Below are 19705 nucleotides of genomic sequence, written 5' to 3'. Positions count from 1 at the left end.
ACTGTATTTTGTTTTACGAATAAAATATGATATGTCGTATCATATGAAGCTCTAACATGTTTGAACGTTGATTATTAATTACCTTGTACGAAATTTAGATAACCAATCAATATAGCAGATTAAAATATAAAGATATTGAATACAGAGAATGTACTATGAATGAATCTACTTGCGTGCTTTTGTTATACAGTTATATTTATATTTATATTTATTGAATCTCAGACTCTTAGCAGGAACAAGGAAAAAGTATAAGTTAAATTGGTTTCTAAATCGAGCTTTAGCACGTAATTATTAATATTATAATATTGTAATTATACGTACATATATATATATTAATAACGAACATATTATTCGTATAGTTTAACAAGATAAATTACAAATGATTTGTTGGACAATTATTAATTTCAAAGAATTTCATTCTCTTCGTGCAAAAATTTGAAAAGGATATTTGTAAAATACTTAAGAAGTAATTTTCTATGTTTCAATATTCATTGATTTAGTCAATACGATTTACAAGAGGAAGCATAGTTATTTTTAAATGCATCAGAAAGTCGAATCAATAAAATATAAATTTTACAACAAAAAATTGTTTGTTTATACATAGAATCATTATTCTATTAATTGTGATATTTGTGTATTTGATAACATCTTACTGGAAATTATTGATTTTACACGATTACAATAAAGAAGCTAGTGAAAGAAAAATAAAAAGGGGTTATCAAATATGATAATGATATTGTAATTTTAGGAATATTTTAGTATATAGAATAGTTATATATTTTTTATATACTAAAACTAATAATTACGTTCTACGCTATAATGATCCATTATTAAAGAAGTATCATCAATTGCTTATATCGCAAATTTATGAAAACATTATAATAAGCATTTTTTAATAAATAAAACATCGTAAAAGTTCATAAAAGGAAATTCTTATTGCTGCATTCTATGTTGATATTGTCAGAAACTTTGAATAAATTTAAATTACAAAATCAAATAGGTCTGTTAATTGAATTTTTTTCTTTTTTGATTGTTGAATCATTATTTAAAGCTTCATATCAAGCTATATCAATGTCGTCACAGAATATAACTAATTCTAATCACAAATCCCAAAGCAAGAAAGAAATATTTTCTTTTTTTTTAAGTCATATAATAAAATTTTTGTTTAACTAAATAATTTATAAAAGTAAATAAAGCAATTAAAAAAACAATCATCTCTTTTTGTTATTTGATATATGTGCTTGAATAGACAAGGCAAAGGGCATTCTAAAGATTTTTTTTTCATTATTGTCTTTTAATTTTGCAACAATGAAGAATATTTTGTTTGAGTAACAATGCAACTAATAATTTTTATTATCCTGTTTTTTTTTAAATAAATATCAATAAAATGCTTCTAAAACAAGATTGCAGAATAATAATGATAAACAATCAATAATTAAATAATGATTATTTATAAATAAAAAAAATTGTATATAAAGATATGTTATAAATCGTAATTTTTATATATGTTTGTAACACATTCATATTATCAAATTACACGTAATCTAATAACCAAATTACATCTAATATTGATAATTAAAAATTCATATGGTACATTGAAGGGAATATAGCAAAATTCACATGAAACTGAAGTGCCCCACTTTATGGTAATTGCTTATCCTATTCTTTTTATTTATTTATTTTTTTTCACTTTTCTTTCTTTCTTTTTTTTAATGTTTTTTTTCTATTTTTAGGATTTTCTTAAATATATCGCTAACTTATTCTATTACATATACTTTCGAAAATCTTACGGCAACATCAGTATGTCTGAGATTAATCGGCAGTTGAGTACATTTAGTTTGCAGTTAATATAATATATTCATCATTGGGTAGTTACAATTATTGGAAACAATGACTCTTCTGTAGTATCATAAATCGTCTATGGCAAGGACCGGCCTAACTGTAAATGTATTTCAATGTGCTACTTATCTTATGTATCTCCTTTTCTTTTTTCTTTCATTAAAATTATTAAATAATTAGAATGAAAATTTCATAAACATATACCTTAATAGAAAAGACTCACATTTAATAGAATGAATTAATAAATTTTTTAAATTAATAGTAATTAAAATTCAATGACTAATAGTGCATCAATGGGGCCAACTAAAATATGAAAATATAAATTTATATTTCTGATCTATTGCACTTTTTCTGTGTCAGACAGTAATCAGCAATAATGATGTAATGTCAAAATTTGATGTCCCTATGAATTTATTGTTAAACTTCGCTCTGTAATATATATATTATTGGAAGTGTACATTATTCGACTTTATTAATATTTTAAAAGTTAGATGATTATATCTGTCTACATTTTAAAGTTTGCAATAATAGCAATAACAATAGTAATACTGGTAAATTATATGGCGCGGTAAGCATTTTTTTCATCCCGCTTATATATCTATTACATGTATATGTATATAATATTTGTGTTGCACGTGTGTATGTGTGTGTGTGTGTGTTTATTTTTTTATTTCTAATACGTACACTACAATTCATTATCCGAAATCTACAAATTGATAATTTTCTTGCGATACCAAAAGATTCAGTATGCACACAGTATTTACTTGCACGATAGTTTTTCTTTTTACAATTAATATGATATTAAACTTTTGGTAAATTTCGATTATATTTATAGACAATAATTATAACTATGCATGCTTAGAATAATTATTTATTTGAAATTTTTCGATTTTTTTTTTCGAATAAATGTGCACATAAAAATTCCTAAACGTTTTTTTTGTTATATATCATTTTATTTTTAATGCTATTGCAAAGAATCGAATTCTTTGCAAAGATATTATATCACTTATTTTATCGTTTTTACGTACTTCTTCATCACATCTGAAAGAGAGAAAAAGACAAACAGAAAGCGAAAGATAGAGTGAGACATTTTTCACTCAATTTCAGTTTATAAACAATCAGTTGAATTAATTTTACTATTATAATCTTACTATTAATATTATAAAATATATTAGGTATCCAAAAAAGTTCTTGCTGTTTTTCCATACGAAAAATTACAGAAACATATTCTTATTTTAAAATGAATTTATTTATCAAAATATGAACCTTCACATTTTATTAAAATGCCATTTTTATAAAAATTTTTTATTTTATCGTGAAAAATCTTGATACTTTCTCTTTCAGATTATTTTCATTATTAAACTACTTATTCCTCATATGGTTATTCAAATTCAGAAATGAAAATCTGCTAATGAGAGATTCGACAAATGTGATGGTTGGAACATAATCTTTCATCCACTATCCTGACTTATCACAATAAAATAGTTAATAGTAATAACAATAATTTTTTCCACTTCTAAAAATTTGTCAATTTCTAAAATTATGATCAACAAAAATTGGAAAGAATTTTTCTGGGTACCTAATACAATTCTAATCTATTTGAAAAAATATCAGCACGTCATAGACTTAATTATAATCGTTAATTTAACAATCGTTGGATATTCATTGAAAAACATGAGACACACGACATGTTTAATAAATAAAATGTGCATATTATTTTAATAGTAAAGGTGTGTATGCATGTGTGAAAATGCAAAATTATCGACATTATATTGCAGAAATTGAATTTTAAGTTTAATAAACGAACTTATAGTGGTCATTTGTTCATAAATAAAATTCTTAAATTATAGCGTTGATCTTAAAGTCTAAAAAACTGTCAGAAACAATAAAATATTACAAAATTGCTTTCTGCAATTACATTTTAATTAACCTGTAAGTTCGTTGACATAAAAAAGCTTCTCTAAACTAAAAATGATAAATTTACTTTGTCATCATTCTACACTTGATAGAGTGTAGAAAGTTTCAAACGTAAGTTGATTATACGTTAACAGGTACTTAAACTGCGACATAATAATAATAATAATAATGATTCTTTATATTAGCAATGTACCGTTAGGAAGAAATTTTCGTCGTTCCATACCACGAACGGCACGCCATATGTGAACGGCATGCATATATGTGATTTGTTAAAATGCAACAAATCTCTTGCATAAAATCACAATATGAGTAATATCACGCACAAAAAGATTAAAAAAAATTCTACAATCCATAAAAGTCACCGTAAATAAGACAAATACAATTGAAAAAAAAAAAAAAAATAAAAAGTATGCTTGCAAGTATGTAGAAATTCAACACCCTGTCCGCATTTCTTATAAGCAAGACAAGAGAATCTAAGTGAAAGCTTTAATTTGAAATCAGATGCCTCCAAGGGGGTGGATCGGGGGGTGGAGGCAAAGGGGCTGGTTACGGTCGGCAATGACCTCTTTTCCTTCCACCTTCATTGCCATCCTCCTCTTCGCCGCCCCTTCTTACTTCAGTGTATCGTTCTCCCTTCACACTCACAATCTTGTTGTCTAAATAGCGTACTAATTTTTTTGGTTCCGTTTTCGGTGCGACTGGACGATGCTCGCGTGAATCGTCATCCCTGTCGACATAACTATACCGCGCTATAATACGTGATTTCAATTCCTCGTCATTCACTCTAGCCTTGTTACGACCGTTTGGCTGTAGAAGATAATTACATGGTTTTCTTTTTTTCGTTTAATTTAAAATTGATTTGCTACTGTGAACACGTGCGTGGATGTACAAACTAAGATTTTAGATTAAAATTCAGGTATCATACAAAAGAATAAAATTTACGTTAAAGTAAAATTCTTTAAAAGATGAAAAAATAAATACTTACTGTTAGAAAAGTAAGGTTACTAACGATACTCTGTCCTGCTTCTTGTCTATGAAGCGCAAGTTGTGCCGCCTTTGCTATATCACCGCCAGCAACTGCCAAACAATGTCTGGCTTCTGCTGGACTTGCAGCTGGGAACATTTCTTGCAAAAGTGCTACTTGATGCCAAGATGATTCCTAACAAGTAAAATATTTATAATAATTATCGTAATAGAAAGTAAAATAAAAGTTAGAAAGTAAAAGAAATTTACTTCCGAAAAATATTCTCCACTAGAATCACTTCCAGCATCGCTAGTTTCTGAGAGATGGTGAACTCTCATTCTTTGTGTACCAGGAGGTAATAAAGCTGTTAAACTAATATGACTCAAGGGATCTTGAGGTTGACAATTTTCATTCTCTTTACTTTCTTGCCGTAATTTACTTTCAATATCCAACAGCCATTTGGATACTGCTTCTTTCTCAATGGTAGAAAACTCAGGAAGACAAGCAGAAACCATTTCACATAGTCCATCAACATCCAGATCTTCCTCAAGTGCACTTTCTTCTACCATACTCACTACATAACTCAGGACAATGTCATCTATCAAACTAAAAGAAATTGGGAAAACATATTAAACACACATAGCACATGTACGCATTTGTTAAATTGTAAATGAAGAAAATTCATTACTTTTCTCTTTTTTTTTCTTTACCTTAATTGGGCACTGGGTACCTCTTTTCTTACAAAACTAAATAAAGATTTTTTAACCAATTCTTCCTTTTCATCCATTGTACGACTCATCCTAAAATAATTATAATAATAAATTTTATCGCTGAAAGATTTCTATACATATAATTTGACAGGCTTTGCGTTTAATTTATATTCTTCAATTCATTAACAAAAATTATCATTAGTTTTCTTTACTAGAAAAAACAATATTTTCACCTAATAATTTCTCTGAAATAATTTAACAAATTTCAAAAATACAATATCATGACATTATTATTAATAAACATCACATTAAAGTACAAAAATTTTATTACAGAAGATTTATATTATAAAGAAATATACACTTTAAAAATATGCGTCTTTTGTTATGAAATTTTGTTATGAAAAATTTATGATAGAAAATAATTATAACAAGACAAGTAATAATTTTAAATTGCACGAACTTTATAAGTCAAGTTCCATTTATTACGCAATAAATTAATCATGCAGATTTAATTTTAACATTGAGTTTTATTCGTAGGGAAATTCCAATTTTTTAGTAGATAATAGTAGGTAAATGATTAACTATCCAGTTAGGTTAAGAGAAATAAGGCGAACCCAATTATACGTAGGTCAAAATGAAACAGCATTTGATTAACGTATTTTCATGAATGCGCCTTTATCTCGTGAAAAACGGAAAGAAAATCATTTCGCGTCATGTGTCGAAAATTAAAAAATGAATGGGTATTATGAAGAAAAATGCAAAAATGACGTGAACAAATTGACAGAAAGGTGGTAGCAGCGCCGGTCACATCGAGCTCCTAACATTTTCATTCATCTACGATGATCGAATGGTTTCGTAAAATAACATTGATATGTTTCATCGTGAAAATAGGCAAGAGTACAAACCTGATTTTATTACTTGTCTTAACTTTTCGGATCGTACTTCAGGCTGAAAACTGATAAAAATTTCGTATACAAACAATGTTCCTCGATTTGACAGTTTGGTAAGAGGAGGGGTAAAGATAACGTGGCGCCATCACAGTTCGCGACCCACTTCAGGATCAAATCAGCAATCTCAGTGTTGTAATTTTAATTTTTATATTGAAATATTGAAACAACTCGAAATGCAATTACTCCATGAAATAAAATAATTTTATATTCGAAATATTTTTTTGACGGACAGAAAAATATCAAAACATCATTAATCATATAGGATTAGTATAAATACAGAAATTTGATTTACATCGCTAATATCGATATCGCAACCCCCGAAACTTATTTGTATAAATATTTGTATATAATTGAAATCGTTTTATAAATAAGATATGATGAATTATTTTGTAGATCTAATTATTCAAATACTTTTATTTCATTATAAATAGCTTAAATTTCAAATGTTGTTTTAATAAAATGAAAGCTTAGGAGTTGTATTCTTTATTAATTAGAATTATTGAATTGAATTGAAATGCTTATAGTTATATATATATATAAATTTGTAACAATTAATTAATTAATTAATTTATACAGTCCCTGAAATTATAAAATATAATCGCTTAGAAGATGGTTCTAAAATAAATTAAAAGGAAAAAATAATTTTTTTCTTTCACTTTCTTTCTCGAGACTACGTTTCGAAAAAAGTCATATCCCAAAAATTTGGCTAATGCCAAGCTGTACAAGCATAAATAATCGACAAAAGTTACTCTACATATATACGAACATAACTAAGAAGCATAGAATAAAATTTTTTCATAAAACCTTTTTTGCCTTTTCTGAGAAAATTAAATTAAAAAATTTATTAAAATTTAATAAAAATTTATTAAAAGTATTAAATAATTTCTAAAAGTATTAAAACCAATTTTTAACTAAATATGTTCTTGAAAACGAAACTTTAAACTGTAGATCATTAACATGGCCAATTCGGAATTTGTCTAATTCAAGAATATTTGAAAGATTTTAAAACTCAATTTTCTCTTTTACTCAAAACGGAGTTTTAAAAAATATGATTCTTTCTTCGATTTATTTTTATATGTATAATTATATTCTGGTCAGTTCTACTATGATTTCAGAGATGCTACATATTTATGTTGGAAATAAATAACATTTTCGATAATGAAATGTAAATAAAACATTTTAATATTCAAATTATGTGCTAATATAAAGATAGTAAAGAACTTGTGTAGAATTACATCTGCATAAATATGTAATTACGATGCATAATAATTCGAATTATTTAGTATGATAATTTTAAATTTTTTCAAATAATCAATCAGATATTTTCCAAACCTTAATTATAACTGTTTTATTTCACGAAAAAATATTGGGAATTTATTATGAAAGGATAAAAAGTGCTAGCACATCGTTTAGAAAAGATATATTTTATAGAAATTTTGCTATCATTATAGCAATTTATTTATAAGACATAATTTCACATGTTATACATATACATTCCAATTATACATAGATCTTTACAATAAACATAATTTTGTCGCTAACTTTTGTCGATTTAATATATACCATATACGTAGAATGTTACTTTTACATAACGCTTACATACAGGTATAATGCTAAAAACATAAATAATTCTTTTTGAAGTAATCTTTAAGAACATTTAAAAAAAGGTACAAATAAAGATAAAATTGAATTATGATATTGAATTAATTTATTAATTTTGCAATAATAATGAGGAATTTTTTATGATTAACATATGAATTGAATATTTAATTTTTATCAATTTATTAGTAAAATCAGATATCTTATTTCATATAATGTCTATGTTTAAAAAGATATCATTAAAATGAACAAATTCCATATACAAATAATAAAAAATAAATGTAAATGGTCATGAAATTAACAGGTACAACTTTCTTCTTAAGAAGTAACATTTCTCATGCTGTAAACATACTTGTAATTAAAATAAAAATATGTAATCTTCTAATTTTCACTAATGACAGAAAGTACATAATTTCAATTTTAATAATCGATCAATTTGTATTATATTATCAAAATCATTTTGACAATATAATTAAAATTATAATACAAAAGTACATAATACTTTTATATTATAATTTTATAAATCGTAATCAATTTTATAAATCGTAATCGTAAATCAATTTCAATAATTAAATCATCTATTTGTTAGAAACAAAATTAATTTTTTACAAATAAATTAAAATTATAATTACGTGAAGACGTAAAGTCATATATCTTGTTAAAATTTCTAAAAATCATGCAAGAAAACTGGTTATAGATATTTTTATAAATATATATAATCAATTAATAATTTTAAATTATAATTTCTGACACAGTTATTTGTCAGTTTCGAACAATGAGCTTGAAAATATTTGAAAGATATTCGTAGTCACTACGATTCATACAGTAAGTGTTAAAAATAGTTTTACTTTTTATCGTTTACGTTCTATTTACAATGTCGATGAAATATTTGTCATATTACTCTGAGAACAAACGGTAGAATCTCTCTCTTTCTCTCTTTATATATACTATATATATATATAACTTCATTCTGCGCTTTGACTGATCAAACACAAATAAAATTAAAATTGCATACTATGTGTATAACGATTTTTTACAACGATAGATTGTAAAGAATCATAAAATCATAAAATACAATTACAAATATATATATACTTTCTTGTATCAATTTCGAAAAAAAAAGGAAACCATCGAAATTGATACTCGATAAATAAAGTGTTATGACGATACTGGATAACTCCAAGAATTTATCAAAAGCCTAAACTCTAATTCCATTTTCATCAAACAAACCAAATACTGAATTCGGAACATCTCACTAAACCGATTTCTTTTCTTTTGAATATTGTTCCTTTTCGACTCTGTCTCCTTCACCAATCTCAAATTCAACAAAACTATAATCCTCTCTAGATTCTTCTTTGCAATCTTTGTTCGAGCTTGTTTCCGTTTCTTCGACTATGTCTTGTTCCTGTTCTAAAAAGTCCGTAGGTACAAATTCCATTTGATCTTCGTTTATATCAGGTGGCTCGGGCATCTCGCAGAAATGAATTTCTCTTTCGCCATCAGTTGTTTCATTACCACCTGGATCATCCTCCTCGTGTAAACTCATAAGTTTGTCGAAGTTTGACGGAGTTGAACTGTCTTCATTATTCTCAGGAAACATTTCCGTAGGACTGAGAGGAATATCTAGGGGTTCCATTTTAACCGTAGTAGTTGGCGATGTAGGTGTGACAGGTCGTTGTAAGCGTATCTTTGTAAAGGGTTTTGGCTCAATCGATTCCGAGTGTTGTCGTTTTTGCGCACGTTTAGGACTAGAAGGTATAGAAACTCCGGAAGTGGAAGGTTTCTCTTTGGTTTCTGAAGCAGTTCGAGGAACTGGTGGAGATACTATTGGCTTCGATTGCGGAATAAGCAGAGGTGGCTTTGGATTCTATAAAAAAAAAAATATGTTGTGTAAAAAATTACATCGGTAGAAATTCTAGCTTCATTAGAAAAAAAAAAAAAAAATCATTCACCTGTGAAGAAGGATTTGGTCCAGCTAATCCTTTTACTTGTAACGCTTCAGCTGCGTTCAACAATTGTGGTAGTTTATCATGGGCAACATTTACTTCTCCGCGATACATAAACTTGACTAGTGCTTCAACCTCCCAAAATTTAAGATCCTTCATTAAAATAATTGGATGCTGACACGGATTCTCGCGCAATAAATCCGCGAGATAATCACTGCAAGCTGACAATATCATTTTGTGACACTTTAACGAACGACCTTCGCAGGCCAAGGTAACATCAACGAACTGTTCAGAATCCAACAAAGATGGAAAACTGTTTTGCATGTTACTATGATAACTGTTCCATCTTAAACAAACCTGAAAGATGTAGAAAAATATAAAAAAATATTAAATTATTGCTACAGAAACTTAAAGTTATATTTTTTCCAATGTAATTTACAAGGATCATTACTTCTGTAGGCTGTTGTTGAACAGTATTATGAGGTACTCCTTGACTGGTCTGTCGAGGTGGCATTTTAATAGTAGTAGGTGCAACTTGCTTTACCTTTAAAGGTATCGTTTTTAACACAAGAGTCTTTGGTTGTCGTTGCTGCTGTTGCTGCTGTTGCTGCGATATAGGTGCTGGTGCAATGTTTCTAATATGAGATCTTACCAAGGATTGTGCTGCTATTCTTATAGTCTTGCTAGTTGAATTTGTTTGAGAAGGTGATTGTAATACTGTAAAAAACAATGACCATTACTTTTATATTACAAGTATAACTGTCGTATCTGAAAAAGATACAGATACTTCATGTGCATTTATAATCATTAAAATGATTCTCCAGAAGATATCAGTATGATATCTTAAGAATGCATACATTCAACAAAGTATTTGGTATTGAAGCAATAAAGAGCTCTTTGATTATAGATCTCAATATTATTTATACATAAGATCCACGTCTCAAATCTTATCTAACACAAATTCATACATACTATAACAGTATTCATTAACATTTTTAATACAATTATCAACTCACACAGTATCACTCTCCTAATACAGAAGTATTAGTAATGACTGAATCGTTCAGAAACCACACTGATCAATTTCATATATTGAAATGTAAACACGAGTGTTGGTTATAGGTATTATTTTTAGAAATTTAAGATTATTTATATCATTTCCTTGTAATACAACTACTAATTTGATCAGTAATAATATATTGTTAGATTTATCACCTCGTAATGTTATTAATTTATAATATAAGTGATTTTAAGTAATGTATTATTAGATTTTAATAGTTGTACTACAAGAAACTTAGTATTGGTCAGTAATTGACCAATTGTATTCTTACTGAAAGTCAAGTAATGAATTGTTGAAAGTAATAATATTAAAACTAAATCATTACTAGAGAAATATATACAATTTTGGTACAACTTCAAAGTACTTTTGAATACTATTTTTCAGTTTCTTTTTTAGTATTATATTTTTTAATAATTTCTAATAATTCTTTATGTAAGGACTTGTAAAAGTAAAACATTAATTTTTAAAGAAATTGAATGCTAATTTAACCAATCAAGTTCAAATAATGAAATCGAGTGGTTTAGTAAATAGTAGATTGCGGATATTTATGCAAATTCATACGCAATCAAAAAAATAAAACCTATAAAGTTTTGTCCACCAAATACCACAAACGATGCTATATATATATATATATATAAAAGATAATTTTAAGATAATCTTAAAGATATATATATATATATAAAATTTTCTTTAAAATTTTCATTAAATATCCGCGATTTAGTTATCAGTTCAGTTTCTGAGAGATTCAACCAACAACTATTACCGTGATAGCGACTGCCAATGAGTCTGCCACCGTGATGTACCCTGAGATGTCGATGAAGGTTTGTTGTTCCACATTGTCGTGGATTCGCTCCTCCCCTGACCACCACTGCCCCGCAGATTCGACACTGTGCACGCAGAGGATCGTTCGCGCACAGATCAAAATGTGCCCAAACCGCGCTCGGATTCGTCATAGCACGCAGGCTACGTGCATGAGACCGAACACGATGTGTAACACCTGCGTGTCGATTGGTAGACGACGAGGGTGACAGAGCTGGCATCTCGACCGTTTCCAAGTAACAGTCCTCCTCGTCCTCAGGCTCTTGCTTCATGGCGACGTCCTCGAGTCGAATGCTCTCCACAATATCTTCCTTGGAAGACGTGGCGACCTGTGCGTGGCAACTTCGGTCACGTTGCTGCTCCTGCAGGAGACGGCGGGTAGTCAGCTTCACGGTGTCCTTGCAGGCCACCAGTACAAGCCGACCCGCCGTCGAAGCCGTCGTGTTCGTTCTTGCTGTGCTGTTTCCCTGATTTTCAGTTCCACGCCGATCGTATTTTCGTTCCAGCGATGCGTTCTCTCTGTAGGACGAAAACGCGATACAGTACTGCCATGTTAACCCATTAAGGGGTTAACCAACATTTCGGTAACGTAACATCTCTCAATTTTCTTTTCAATCAAATTTTGTTTTTCTTTTTCTTTTTTTTTTAACATCGAGGTCGTGAAAAATTTGAATTTCAAGGATTGCTTTGGTACTTTTTTTCCCAGTGCTATCTGGCCGACGTAAACTCTACGACTCAATGAAATCAAGATAGTTATTGTATTACGATAAATTACGATTTACTTAATGGGTTAATTGACCGAGATCTTGTCTCGTTAAGTGACAAGCCTCACTAGTTTGTATTTTGTAGTATGTATCTTTGATACTACAGCACTGTCCCTCATAGTTTAAGTGCCTTGTCTAGTATTTCTTCATTTTTCAAATTGAGGAAAGACAATTTGAAAATTTATTGATAAAAGATTCGTTTTCTCTTTCCAGCGAAGCTATCCTATCTGTTTCATAGTTTCGTTATTATTTATCGTTTTCGTCAAAACTTATTTAAAAAGCATAAACAAGAAATTAAATACGAGCAATTTTTCAAGAGGAATCTCATTAATTAAAAAAACAGAAAAAAAAAAAAAAAAAAAATATTCTGCCCCGAATTTCAATTTTCGAATAACAGTATTGAAATATTAAATCCTTCGTGCTTTTTGCTTTTTGAATAAAGTTGTATCATACAGGTTGCGTTTAATATTATACAGGTTGAATTAATTACTTTTAAAGTTGAGTAAAAAGAGACAGAAATGGCATAAGAAATGATAGAGCTTCCTTCTAATTTTAAAATGATAAAATATCTTAAATAAAAAAGGCGGAGAAGTACTTTATTAATTACTACGAAATCGTATGTTATTTGGTCAGTTATCGAGAGAGGTATTATTTCTGGAAAATACATTGAGCATAAATGACACGCTCGTTTATACACTAGAAGCACCATGAAATTATTATAATTTGAAGATGTAAAGATACCAATGATCAGTTAATGTAACAAAATGATGGCCAGTTAACGCAATGCTACTGACATATATACATACATATGTAAAATGCATAATAGGGTCAGGTATCAATCAGGATTCCTACTTCCACTTAATCTATTAAGGTCCAAAATATGAAATGGCACATGAAGTATATATAAACGTAACGTTATAGCATAGGAAAAAATTTGAGGATCTAAAAATGTGAAAATTTGGAAACTTGAAGAATCAAGGATCTAAAAATTTGAGAAATTGTGCTAACGTAACATTGACTCTGAATGGGCTTAATGATAAATAGTATGTGAGATATCTTGGATATATCTCTTTTGATAACTAACCAGATAAGGCCAGCTAGTAAAGCATGACTGTCTTATCTAACGATAAGACAACACAGTAAATTGACATCTTCCCGCGTTATTTCACGAATCAATTACATACTTGTGCACGACGATAACATCCGTCTTGACGTTTCAGTCGTGTTTTAAAAAATGTCAAAGAGAAGATATAGGGAAATTAAATATAAGAATAGATTTGAAAAAAGTGAATTTACATCGTTCATCTTGTGTGAATATCATAAATGTGCGATTCGATATATTACAATTGAATCAAATTTAGAAATGTTAATCATTGTTATACTATATTTGTTATATTACATTCATGAATATAGCTTATGTAATTTATGTAGTAGAGAATATTTGCACATTGATGACTTTGGTGTAAGGAAGATGATGTGATGGTGAATGTCCCTGTCGTAAGTGTATCTATGATGTTTAGTTAATGGAGAATTATCATGTCAGGTAAACTATTCCAGGATATCAAGCTGAATGAAAAATTAGAATAATACGTCATTGAATAAACCGATGATTTTGATGTTGAATAAAAATTTCTGATTATTGTGGAACAATTCTGTAAGAGAATGCGAATAAATAGATAAAATAATGTACTTTTTTTATTAAGTTTTACCCAAAATAATGTATTTCTTTGTGTTGTGTTGAAAAGAATCTTACAAACAATACTCTTGATCTTGAGTATCATAATTGAATTTGAATGTATCAACGAGCGTAAATAAATACATTGTGTAATTTAAAGTACAAGGTTTTACAGCAGTAATAAGGAGAAAAAAATATTGAAATAGTATAATATATGACATAAATCTTTTGACATGGTAATACTTTAAAAATGTGTTAATAGTGAGTAGATAAAATATATATATATATGCTCGTTCACGCACTATCTTTCTCGTTTCTGAATGTCTCTTCATTACTCTCATTCCTTTTAGCACACCGTGTCATCACTCAACAGACGACACATGGATAATACATATTAACGATTTATCCGACGAGAATGTGCGATAGTGTATCACACACATGTGTATTACGCAGGCTAGATCGATATTGCATTATAACGTATTGGTTGATACAAATGATCAGAGGTGAAATGTAAGGGGAAAAAAANGGGAAAAAAAAAAAAAAAAAAAAAAAAAAAAGAAAGAAAGAAGAGAAAAAAACTGAATTTTTATAAATCTACACATACATACGCACATAGAGAACGATCTAAAACCATCTACGAAAGTTCTACTCTGCAAAGTTCCTTTTCTTTTTCTCTTCTCCCCTCTCTCCTACGCCGAAATCTCCCTTCCTCTCCCCACCATTAAACCACGTTCCCCATCTCATGTGCTGTGTTCCCTCGATCTTTCTCGCTTCTCTATTTTCTTTCTCTTTCTCTCCCTCGTTCGCTCTTTCTATCTTTTTCGCGTTCTCTTACTCACTCTTTTGTTCTTACTCTCAGTCCTCCCTCTCCTTGCCTCCCAGAAGAATTCTCTTAAGCGACCGGCTATAAAATGGCAACCGTTGCTACCAAGCACGATATCGAGTGGCACACGCCACTGCTACGTTGCTACATCTATTCTACTCTCTGTGCTTTCTTGCTTTCTCCCTGTTTTCGTCTCTCTTTCATTTTGCTCTCTGTCGTTCGTCACGGTGTGTCACTTGAATCGAATCTGTCGTCGTTCAATTCGCGGCTACGAACCGGTTCGATTTTCAGTACTGTGCGTTGCATCAGAAAATCGTCGTACCGATGACGACCACGCGACAATTTATCGACCCTCGTACACGATATTCCAAACTACACGAACGAATCGCTCGATTTCTTGTCCGAAATTTTGCTCCGTCTCGCTTTCTCTCTCTCTCTCTCTCTCTCTCTCTCTCTTTCTCTCTCCCTCTTCCTCTCTCTCGCGCGCTCTTTCTCTCTCTCTCTCTTTCTCTATACTTCTCTGACCGATCAGATTCTTACCAAAGATCAACACTGGTTTCCTATCGCGTTATTCTCGGCGTGTCTAATCTCGCTGACCCGTGTAAATGCCTGACGATTAAACCGGTATCGGAATATGATCGTCTACGAAGCAAATAAAGTGGCGACACAAGGAAATAATCGCCAAAAATCTCCTTCGCTTGTTCCTCCTCTCTTGTCGTATACGTCGAAGACGTACGAATATATACTTGTCACGAGTAGAGAAAAAAATTGTCGAATATCAGAGGCCGTGAGCTGTGTGTTAAGGATCGCGTTTATATCTCTATTGAATGAACCAAGAATTGCTATTAAATTACGTGCCCAATTTTTTTTTCACGACGCGTCTGGACAGTGTGGCTCGCCACGAGAACGGAACGATTTTCCCTGAAGCCGAACCCGGGAGTGACTAAAATCGAAATCGGTGGACGAACAGGGGCGCGTCAGGGCGCGCATGTGCGACGGCGCCGCCGGTCGTCGACGCATATTATCCGTCCGTACCGTGTTTCGTGTTGCTATCGTGTGCGCGTTCCCGGGTCTCTCTTCACTAAGGAATTACTAACCGACCTGATCACGTTTGACTCACTCGAGCCTCGACCGAGCGAATTCTCATCGATCGGGAGCCGTTTACCACGGTTCTCTTTTTCTCGCGCGCATCTTCAAGATGCCCGCCATTTTGGGTACACTGTACACGCAAATTGAAATGCATCTCTTATCCATTGTTTCATCCTCTTAGGAAACGTAGGATAATGTCGAAGGAATGCCGATGATCACGATCTTCGATTATTTTCCGATCATTTAAATTCTACAAACTTTTTTTTTTGCCAAACTCTACGATGTCACTAAGTAATTGAGAACATTGCCAATTAACTTTTAGTACAACAATCCTAACGTAAGATGTTAGTTTATCTGTTACCTGAATATCTGTAAACTAGGCTCCGACATTCGTTGTTATAGATTTTTAATTCAAGACAAATTACAAGACAAAAATGTAAAAATCACAAGGTAATGACAAAACGACATCCAAAGTATTTGATAGGCTGTCGACGATAATGAATGTGCCATCGATTTATCTCCATCTTTACTATGAGCTCAAATAAAGAATTATAATTAAATGATACTTTAAATACATAAAATAAATAAATATCCCTTGTTTGTATTTGGTTTTACTGTTATCTATTGCATAAAACTTATTCGTGTTATACATTGCAAATAAAATTAAATGCGAATCAGAAAAATTCTTTCTCATTTATTACTGATAACTCGTTATTTTACAAGTAACACAAACAGTTGTTGCATGTATATAATATATTATTACTTTCAATTCGACAGATTTTGACTGATAAAAATACAAAAGTTAAGAGAATATACTGGCCATTTGTCGCCACAATTGATTTTATTTATTATTCTATTTATTTTTCAAGAAAATATTTTTATTTGATTAATTTTATTTATTGCGTATTTATTTAAAAATTATATATTTGCTTTTTCATTATTTGTATAGGTATTTTGCTTTCAACATCGATTATTTATTCATTGTATTAAAAATGAAATATTTTCTCAGTATAGTATAAATTATTTTGTTTCAACTATTTGCTTGCAATAGAACGAAATTAAATGAAGACGTCATAAATAAATTTTTTTAATGACGAAATATTTAATAAAAAAATCAAATTGCTGTATAAATCAGTATGATATTGTAAATACTATTTATAGCTTCGCTAGCAATTTTGTAGTTGATATTAATTTTTAATTAGAAAAAAAAAAGAAAAAAATGCCAAAGTGTACAATGTTTGCAATGATTGAAAAAATAATGAAACGATTACATATTTTACAAATTTTTACAATTTCGTGTTGGATAAACAATCATTTTTAATACAAACAGCAGCCTATGTGATTGTTGATATATAAAGAACAATTAAATTTGATAGTCATTTGATATTTGCATGTACGTAATAATGCAATAAATATTGATAGTCTATGAGACTATCTATAGTTGTGTAAGTTTTAGTGTAATATAGGGGGTAAGCGAACAATCGTTTACAATCAATCTCTAAACCTCTCTCGTTCACTACGGATTTATACGCTATAGCAATTACGCTAGGCACTATCTCAAGATTGAAGAAATGAATTCATATACTTTGAACGTAATTATTGGACGTAGTTGCAATGCAAATTAAACATTAACATAAAGTAAATTTTACAAACATTAGAATTTATATATTTGTTCGATTAATTAATATTTACACGATGAACGTACTAGATAATTGAACATGAATAGCATACATTTAATTTTCTTTTTATATTGAAAAATTAATTATTAATAAATTAATCAAATAAGAATTGCATTCGTTACAACTTTTCAATTTATTCCTAATTTAGTTACAACAATTTTAAATCAGTATTAAAAGATACGAATCTCTCTAATTACTCTACTAAATTCTCTCTCATGCTTTTGGAGAATCATTTCATGAATTTTTATTGGTGCCTTAATATTTAGTACACAATAATACATTAAAAAGAAACTTTAATATACAACAACACATTAATACACAACAAAAGAAAAAATAAATACATCTCAATATTAAATTATATGCTCCATTCAAAACATAATATTTCCAATGTTCGTTTGAATCCAAATGAACGAATTGTTAAATGCATAAAAGTTTTCGAGATACTTACTTTTTCTAGCTGTAGCACGCGTTTTTCGCCTCCTATCTTTCTGCTCCTCCGGCATGTCATTCTCCTTGTGAAGCATTCGTTGTGACACGTTCATAGACTTCACAGTATTTCCTTCTACGTCTATGAAACACACAAAATTGCGATTTGACGCCGTACATTACAGAAACATCTTTTAACGTACAAGCAGAAATTAAATCAATGTGAAAGTTGCTGAACTTACTTGTTAACACGCTAGGCTTGCCAAGAGCCAAGTAACGTTTCCTAGCAACCTGAGCGGCTGCAAAATCTGGCTTATGGTTGTGCTCCATACGCACTCTCGGCTTCGTGCAACTCGTGGTAGTGATAATGCTGCCTCTACAATACATGGTTCGGCGGACGCATCTCCATCGGATATTATACGGTTGCTTCTTGTGCAATGTGTACATGTAACCGTGGTGAATTAATTTTGGCCCGCCTTTATTCGATAGCACAACCTGTGGAGTTCGGTACGCATTTTTAATTAATTAATTCCTGACGATTGTATTTAATTTAATTTAATTAATTTGTGTAACGTTATTATACATTACAATATAGTATTACATTTACAGTGATTCTAAAAAGTTTCATAAAAATTGTATAAAAAGTATTATTAAATGATGGGAGATTTCATATACTTGAACTTGATTAATTATTACAAGTAGAATGATATAGTTTTTCCAGTTTAAGCTTAAGGATGAAATTTCACAATATTTCACAAATTAAATTAAAATTTTATGTAAGTACAAAACAGTTAAATGTTCAGTAATATTTTGATTTTTCGTACTGTGCTGACCAAGTAATTGTCACTTATGTGAGTAACTCTAATTATTTAGAGAATTTGATACTAATTAAAGAATTTAATAATTAAATGGTAATTAATTTTTTTTTTTTTTTTGTTTCATACTTCGGCTACGTTCGGGTCATCATCGCCAGAATTGCCAGCAAGAACAGATGATGTTGATGCTTCTTCCTTGACCTCCGCTTTGTTTTTATTGGACGCACTTTTCATACGTTGTGGCATCTTGCTAATTCGTTTCTTATTTTCCTTAATGTAGCAAGCACTGTAAATTTTTAATCAATCATTTTTCTTGACACTGAGCTATAAAAATGATTAGTACTATTACAAAAAGTACTAGTCAAAACAATTGTCCGTCCACATATACATCCACGGATGACAAGCGCATATGTAATCTAATTTCAATAAATTATTATTATAGTTTTATCTTTATCAATTATTCTCAGAGCTTTCCTTTGAGCATCTCACCTTTTTTGCAATATTTATATATTAAAAAGATTAATTTATCATTGTTAAAAAATGCTTCATAAACAAAATCGGCTAAATTACTAAATTAATTTGTTGTATTTTACATTTTATTTTATTTGTACAAAAGTTGGAAAAATTTGA

At 29.8% G+C, this 19705-nt stretch overlaps 2 protein-coding genes and 1 long non-coding RNA gene across 4 annotated transcripts; 1 reads left to right on the top strand and 2 right to left on the bottom strand.

The window, feature by feature from the left end:
* Positions 1-1679: 1679 nt before the first annotated feature.
* On the bottom strand, positions 1680-6488 carry LOC122537929 (CUE domain-containing protein 2). Of its 2 annotated transcripts, none has more exons than XM_043671595.1 (5): positions 6336-6488; positions 5431-5520; positions 4990-5326; positions 4742-4915; positions 1680-4563 (listed from the first exon to the last, which is right to left on the bottom strand). In XM_043671595.1, exons 2-5 carry the CDS (start codon positions 5517-5519, stop codon positions 4303-4305), a joined length of 861 nt encoding a protein of 286 aa, XP_043527530.1. In that variant the 5' UTR covers position 5520; positions 6336-6488; the 3' UTR covers positions 1680-4302. The 2 variants fall into 2 exon arrangements, with proteins under 2 accessions (XP_043527530.1, XP_043527532.1); XM_043671597.1 differs by lacking the exon at positions 6336-6488 and adding an exon at positions 5891-6263.
* A 2173-nt stretch (positions 6489-8661) lies between these two features.
* On the bottom strand, positions 8662-19341 carry LOC122537928. The gene is made up of 7 exons (XM_043671594.1): positions 19205-19341; positions 18503-18755; positions 18279-18402; positions 11749-12323; positions 10377-10642; positions 9932-10282; positions 8662-9846 (listed from the first exon to the last, which is right to left on the bottom strand). The coding sequence occupies exons 1-7, from the start codon at positions 19319-19321 to the stop codon at positions 9235-9237; spliced, it is 2298 nt and encodes a 765-aa protein (XP_043527529.1). The 5' UTR covers positions 19322-19341; the 3' UTR covers positions 8662-9234.
* LOC122537931 lies at positions 18679-19319 on the top strand. The gene is made up of 3 exons (XR_006308738.1): positions 18679-18767; positions 18870-19036; positions 19234-19319. It is a non-coding gene; the product is annotated as an uncharacterized LOC122537931 (long non-coding RNA).
* Positions 19342-19705: the final 364 nt, after the last annotated feature.

Source organism: Frieseomelitta varia, unplaced genomic scaffold (genome assembly GCF_011392965.1).
Source record: "Frieseomelitta varia isolate USP_RPSP 00005682 unplaced genomic scaffold, Fvar_1.2 scaffold_939, whole genome shotgun sequence".
NCBI classification, from domain to species: domain Eukaryota; kingdom Metazoa; phylum Arthropoda; class Insecta; order Hymenoptera; family Apidae; genus Frieseomelitta; species Frieseomelitta varia.
This window is presented reverse-complemented; position numbering and strand designations above follow the sequence as displayed.